Source organism: Grammomys surdaster, unplaced genomic scaffold, assembly GCF_004785775.1.
Source record: "Grammomys surdaster isolate TR1022 unplaced genomic scaffold, NIH_TR_1.0 183, whole genome shotgun sequence".
Taxonomy (NCBI): domain Eukaryota; kingdom Metazoa; phylum Chordata; class Mammalia; order Rodentia; family Muridae; genus Grammomys; species Grammomys surdaster.
Window position 1 is genome coordinate 2023029 of NW_021604628.1, and position 7351 is coordinate 2030379.

General features: G+C 47.9%; 1 protein-coding gene across 1 annotated transcript in view; it reads left to right on the forward strand.

Moving 5' to 3' along the window:
- The window catches only part of Dnah8 (dynein axonemal heavy chain 8), a 236994-nt gene extending 233219 nt beyond the window's left edge, over nucleotides 1–3775 (forward strand). The window contains exons 90-91 of the mRNA XM_028767920.1: nucleotides 17–138; nucleotides 3488–3775. Of these exons, the coding sequence (XP_028623753.1) occupies nucleotides 17–138; nucleotides 3488–3775 (410 nt within the window). The remainder of the gene's footprint in view (nucleotides 1–16; nucleotides 139–3487) is intronic.
- Nucleotides 3776–7351: the final 3576 nt, after the last annotated feature.

Here is a 7351-nt window from a genome sequence, read left to right on the forward strand (position 1 = left end):
CTCTCTCTCTCTCAAGGCTTCCTCACTGCAATGAGGCAAGAGGTGACCCGAGCTCACAAAGGCTGGGCGCTGGACACGGTGACCATCCATAATGAAGTCCTACGGCAGACCAAGGAAGAGATCGTCACGCCCCCAGCGGTAGGTGCTGTGGGCAGGGCTGAGGGTGAAAATCCAAGTCCAGCTCCAAATTGTCCTTGAGGGCCAGGGATGTAAGTGCAATAAGTAGTCAAACACTTACCCAGTAGGCAAGGCCCTGGGTTCAGTTCCCAAAGCCACAAAAAACAAAACAAACAAAAAATTAAAAACTGGCCTTGGCTCCTTCTGTGAAGCCCGCCCACTTTTCAGCGAGCTTTTTCTCTGTTGTAACTTGACAACCTCAAGGCCGAGGCCTCCCCCATTTGCTGAGTGGAAGGTTACAAAGCCCAGGGACTCCATTGGTGACCTTTTTTTTTTTTAAAGTACAAGTTATGTACATGTTTGCTTAAAAGGATCTCCATGGGTCTCCAGCTCCTGCTCTGAGCTCATGGGTTCTGTAGCAGTCGTGGAAATCCACTGAACTGTTGGGAACTCAGTTCCTATAGCACCATTTCTCAGTATGTTTGAGACTCTGTGTGCAGAGAGTCTGCCATGCTATGGAGAGAACAGGCCCAAAGCCCTCTGCTTCGACCCAGATGTAGGCAAGTTCTTCGGAGATTTGAAAATGATGTGACATCAACCTCTCTGCAGAAGTCACAAGGCTTCCTGTGTGTGTAAATGGCCATCACAGAAGCTTGGTGCCAGATCTGACACAGCAACTCAACAAATTTATTCCATCTTTTTCCTTTTCTGCTGTCTATTCCCTCAACACCAAGGAGACTTGAACACATGATTTTCTGAGCTCCGGACAGTTTTCTGCCACTTTGTAACTGGGGACCTTCCTTCCAGTTACTTGAAGGTTGCTTATGCCCCTGGCCACATACCTTTACGCCATATATTTCTTCCAGCACCTCTTTAAGGCAAATTAGGGTCTCTCTGTTAACGTGTTCCAAGGTTGTTTTACGTGTTATTGCACCCTCCATGTCATCTCTATGTACGTAGGTATTTCTTATAGTACCACCTAGCTTCCCGGAACCCCCATCCATACTTACTGCCCAGAGTACCACAGTCTGTGTTAGTAAAAGCTTAGAGTGTGTTCCCTCACAGTTAAAAAGTCCTGAAGTCCAAAAGCGCTATAGAGGGCTGGCTTAACAAACACGGGGCCCTGGGTTCAATCCCCAGTGCCACATAAGCTGGATGTCGTACCACACACCTGTAATCCGAATACTTGGGAGACTGAAGCAGGAAGCAGGAGGATCGGTAGTTGTAAGGTCAGCCTGGGATACGTGAGACCCTGTCTCAAAACAAAATAAATCCGTGACTGGCAGTGTTGGTTTCCTCCAGAAGGGAGCATGAGGACAACCTTACTCTATGACTTTGTCCTGGCTTCTGATGTCTACTGGAAGCCCTTGGCACGACTGCTTGGTTTTTGACTGTATCATTCCAGTACCTACCACAACTGTCAGAAGCTTTATAGTACTCTATGTCTCTCTGCATGACCTGCCCCTACACGCACACGCACACGCACACACACACACACACCTGCCACATTGGATCTAGGGCCTTTCCAGACCCAGTGTGTTCATATCTAAACAAATTATATATCTGCAAAGCCAAACGGTCGCATCTGGTATGCTGGATGGACATACATTTGGGGTACGTCTCAGTTAGGGTGTCTATCACTGCAACGAAACACCATGACCAAGAAGCGACTTGGGGAGCAAAGGGTTTATTCAGCTTATACTTTCCACATTGCTGTTCATCATTGAAAGCAGTCAGGACAGGACCTCACAGAGGGCAGGAACCTGGAAGCAGGAGCTGATGCAGAGGTGTTGGTGGGGTACCGCTTACTGGCTTGCCCCTCATGGCTTGCTCAGCCTTCTTTTTTACTGTAGAACCCAGGATTCTCATCTCAAGGATGGCATGCCAGGCCTTCCCCCTTGATCACTAATTGAGAAAATTCTGTATCTCATGGAGGCATTTCCTCAACTGAGGTTCCTTCTTGTCTTATGACTCTGTGTTGACACTGCAAAACTAGCCAGTACAGGTGACATCATCCTACCTGCCGTTGTGTCTTCTCACTGTGACTCTTGACGTCCTTAAATTGCAAGGGCTGTAGAAGAGGACACAGCTGGCCGTGGGATGCTTCCTGGTGGTCACCTTGTTCTGTACCTAATTGTCAACCACTAAGTTAAGGATGGGAGCTCTTGTGTCCTGGCGCTCCGGGACTGCCCAGGATCTCGGCGTCAAACCACATTCCCCAGCTTTAGGTTCAAAATATATGGTCCTCACGCAGTTAGGGCACATGAGAGAGCCCTAGAAACTTTTTGCAGCTAATCTCTCTGCCCTTTATCACCCTGTGCATTTACCTCCCCAGGCCCCATCTTCATTAGAAATAGAAAAACGGTCACCATCTTCTACATAAATATACTTTACGAGCTCACATGATTCTCTCCAGCCCTTTCTCGTCTTAATGAGTACCTGCTCTGTGGCTCCCCCGTGCCTGCAAGATAGAGTTCAAACACTTCAGCTCTGCACACTCGTCTTCCACGGTCAAGTGATACCTAACTTTATTACCTTGGAACCCTCTGTCAAGAAGTAAAGTATGGTCTCGGCCCAGCCTGTCCATCTCTGTGGAGTTGCTTCGGCTTCTTCCTCCTCATTTCCATACACTGCCCCAGCTCTTCGGGGATCCCTTCAAGCCTGTCCCTTCCACAGCCCACTCTCCCGGCTAAAGCCTTCACGACCTCACTCCAAAGTCACCACGTTCACCCTCAGAACCCATCACCAGGCAACTCCACTAACAAATTTCAAACCGTCACTTTTTCTCAGGGGTCTCGCTTCCTCGATTTAAAAGTGAGGCCCATGAAGCCAAGTCCACTTGTAGGAAAGAACGCAGGGAGGATGGTTGGTCATACACCGCGGAGGGCCAACTCGCTCCTCCTTTCTCAAGTCTACCTTGCTATACCACTCCAGGCCTCTGGGGGCGCTCTACTCTCATTTCATCACGTGAAGGAGGTGGGGTGGAGCCTAGGGTTGGCTTGATTCACTCAGCCCGAGGTTCCCTAGACAACAGCTCCAAGTTCACAGGTTAAGTTTCCAGCTTGCAACAGCTCAAACTGGATTTACAACTCCCTGCAGAGGTGGCTTAGCCTTCCTGTTTCCCAGGTGGACCACCCCACGGTCCAATAACTCACAGCAGGGGGCACTTCCAAGGTGCCGCTAGAGTCACTCTGTGTCCCAGGGGAGTCATGGCCCAGTGTTTCCATGAATGCGATTGGCCCCGTGGTGTTTTCTTATCAGCTAGCGCTTTTAAGACCAGCATGTGTTTTCTTTCCGAACTGACAGCCCTCATTACATAAGGGATGCCTAGTTTTCAGCACCTCTCTTTCTCTGTCGCTTGGTCCTCCAGGAAGGCGTGTATATTTATGGGCTGTATATGGATGGAGCATCCTGGGACAGGCGGAACGGGAAGCTCACAGAATCCACCCCGAAGGTTCTCTTCATGCAGCTTCCGGTTCTGCACATCTTTGCCATTAACTCGACGGCACCCAAGGATCCGAAGCTGTACGTGTGTCCTATCTACAAGAAACCCAGGCGAACTGACCTCACCTTCATCACCGTGGTGTACCTGCGCACGGTGCTGTCTCCGGATCACTGGATCCTGAGAGGCGTGGCCCTCCTGTGCGACATCAAGTAAGTTCATCTCTCCCTGCCGTGGTCTCCAGGAGAGCCACACAGAAGAAGCCTTGCCATTGAGAGTCACAGACATGCTTGTCTTCTGCCTGATAAGGTACTTCTCCATTACCCTGTCTCAATTAAACAGTTGACACTTCTCCTATTGCCCGTCTGTCTCTTCCTCCCGTATCACCATTCACAGGACCGTTCCGAATTCACGCTTCCGATTCCAAGAACTCAGATTATGCTGTAATTACTTTCTGAAAGATAAGCTCCTGTCTTCGTGTTAGAATGCTTTTTAGAAGGCTTGCATTTTAAAAATGCAAAACAGGGTTTTGATCGGCTCCCTCCTAAAAGGACCCCAGCAGATAGAAACTGTTCCCTCTAGTGAAAACCACTTGTGGGCTGGCAAGATGGCTCAGTGGGCAAAGCACTTGTCACCAAGCTTATCAACGTGCGTTGGATGCCCTGGGATCCACACAGTAGAAGGAGAAAACCACAAAGTTGTACTCTGATCTGCACATAGGCACTGTGGGGCATGCACATGCATATGCACACATGCACACACAGATCTACACACGAACACGTGTAATTAAAAAATACAAATAAGAATATTAAATAAAATTTAAAAGAAAATCTTTTCTAATAAATAATATTCCCATATCTAGGTTTGTTCAAATATTACTCTTTTGAGTTTCTCTGTGTGTGTGTGTTATGTGTATGTGTGTGTGTATGTGTGTATGTGTGATGTGTGTAAGGATGTGTATATATGTGTGTATGTATATATGTGTATAGGTAAGTATGTATGTACATGTGTGATGTGTGTGTGTGTGTGTGTGTGTGTGTGTATGTGTTCATATTACGGAGGTGTTAGAAAACCCACCGGGACAGTTGATCCTGGAATTGATTGTAATTTTATTTAATATTATTTCGTCTTTCTTTGTAGTCACTTTGAGGCTCTGAGAGCTCTGGCTCCCCTGCTCTCCCACCCAAGCTCAATCCTGTGGGAAATAATGAAACACATATCTAGGTAGCAAATGGAAAAAGCAAAAACAAACTCCATCAAACGAAATTGGGTTACATGCCGAACGTCTTAAAAGGCAGAGTCTTTAGAAAGTGACGCTATTCCTTACTCAGTAGTTAGCCTGAAACTCAGTATGAACCTCGATTTCCTGCAGAAGGAAATTGTCAATTTAACAAAACAGATGGAGCCCTCGACTGAAATGCTCGAATTGCTCCAGGACAGTGAAGAAGTGTCTCTCTGCTGGTCTCCTCATCTGGAACCTTCTTGCCTGCCCCCCAGCTACTTCCACAAACTTTATTCTTTCTGTTCTGGGGGAGGAGCCCTTCCAAATCAGCCCCATTCCTCTATCCTTCCCTGATCAGAGATGTGATGGGAAGCCAATCGAGGTGACCCAGTGATAACCTCAGAGGAAACTCTGGTGCCCCTCCTCGGTGCTGTAGCCCCCGGAAGTAGAATCTAGTGGTAACCTCTGATACATCCCTAAAGCCTGTTGCTTCCTTTCTGTTGCTGGCCAAAAGCACCTTAGGGGAAGACAGGTTTCATTTGGTTTACATTTCCAGGTCATAGTCCACCACTGAGGGAAGTTGTGGTAGGAACTTGAGGTGTAAACCACGAATGATCATCGCCTGCTGGCTCACACTGTGGCTTCTTCACAGGCTTATGCTTGCTTTAGCTAGTTTTCTCAGACAGGTCAGGACCACCTGCCTAGGGATGGCACCGCCCATAGTGGGCAGACCTCAAAACAAATGTCTATAGACCAACTTGATAAAGACTCAGTGACATTTTTGTTCATTTGTTTGTTTGTTTGTTTGTTGTTTGTTTTAATTTCAGGGGATTCTATATTGTGTCAAATGGACAGTGAATGCTAACTAGAACAGTAGCCAAGCCTCTTCTCTACGCATCTCTGTACCTCCCATGACCAGGACACACACTAAAGTACAGGGTGGCATTCCTTGGGTGAAGTGTCCTGTTGAAATGAAGCTAGACTTTGGAAGCACCTACCTGCCAGACTGGGTGGACCCCGAAAGACAATGCAGTCTCAAACTATGGCAAACCAGCCAAAGGGTTCTGAAACAACACACATTCCGAGTGGTAAAACAAATTAAAAGCTAATGTATACTCTGAACCCCTGGATATCCATCCAAGAGGACACTGAGAGAATAAAAATTAGGTTCAGCATTGTCTAATAACTTGAATGGCTTAGGAAAAAAACGGGTGGGGGTGGGGGAGCCGTAACTCTGTCAAAGGTCACCGATAAGACCGGTTAATGGCACACGAGACCCGTTTCCCACCTGGGAACCCTGCGGTGGCTGATTATTTTGCTTTGAGTCAGCCATGAGGAGAAAGAGAGATGAGCACTGAGACTCAGCCAAGCCGGGCACCTGGCCCCCTGGGCAGTGCCTCCAAATGGTTTTGTTGACGGTTGGCCTAGGTTCTGAGAGCTGGCCGGGGACCCAGTTCCCCTGTCTTTTCTCTAGCTTGGCAAATGGCTTTCCTTAGACATTTTGCACCATTGAACTTCCATAAACACATAACCATTTTCTCAGCAAAATTGTTGCTCTTTCACTAATTACATAATTTGCCACACTTGAGTGAGGGAGACCTGGAGCGCTCAAAAGAACAGGAGGGGGGGCGGGGTGGTTACACCGACTGAAGCTGGGGCAGAGGCAGTGGTTTGTTTGTTTTTTTTGGGTTTTTCCCCCCTCCTTGGAATCTGTCCACGTTTTCTCATTTTGGTCAGCAAAGCGAGCTACAAGATTTATATCTCCGTTGATTTAAAATGTTATTTTACTTTGGATTTTACATAAAAATAAAGGCAAAAGAAAAGCACCCAGAGATAGAGCTTCCAAAAGAAAAAAGAAAAAAAAAAAGAAGAAGAGATCCATCTTTGCAGTCAGAGCCTCCAGAAGAATAGGGGCCTCGGTTTACAGGGGATGCCATGTGACTCAGGACCACGGCTGAAGGGCGCAGAAGTGCCTGGGGATATTCAAGGCCGAGGGATGGCGGTGAAAACAAGCTCACACTGGAGCTAGGACCTGCATTTTTCGTGGATATCAAGACTACCCATGAGTGGGTCCTAAGGAAGGGCCCAGTGTGATGGAGCTACATTAGTTGTCTCTCGCTGTGAGAAAATATCCAACCTGAAGCTATAGCTCAGAGTGTGGGGGTGGGGTTGGTTCATGGTGGTGGGCGTGGCTCATGGCTGGAAGGTGAGAGGCTAGTGGCTCACATGTGGGTAGTTCAGGAAGCAGAGAGCAGGCAGGTAGCAGGGCCACGCCATAGACCTCAAGGACCACCTCCAGTGACTCACTTCCTTCAGCAAGGCTCTACCTCATGACTATCTACAGCCTTCCTTAGTAGCAGCACCACAGAGGACCAAGTGTCCAAACACAGGAGCCCAAGGATCATGGAACAGGAGAGAAGGGAATGGAGACAGGAAGTATTCAGAGACAGAGACGTCCATCATTAGGACTGCACAGCTTCGGGAGCTAACTGGAAACTTCGGCTTTGTTACCTAGCCTCTCAAGTGCTCCCCACCCCCACGCTACAGCAAGCTTCTGCATAGTATACAGC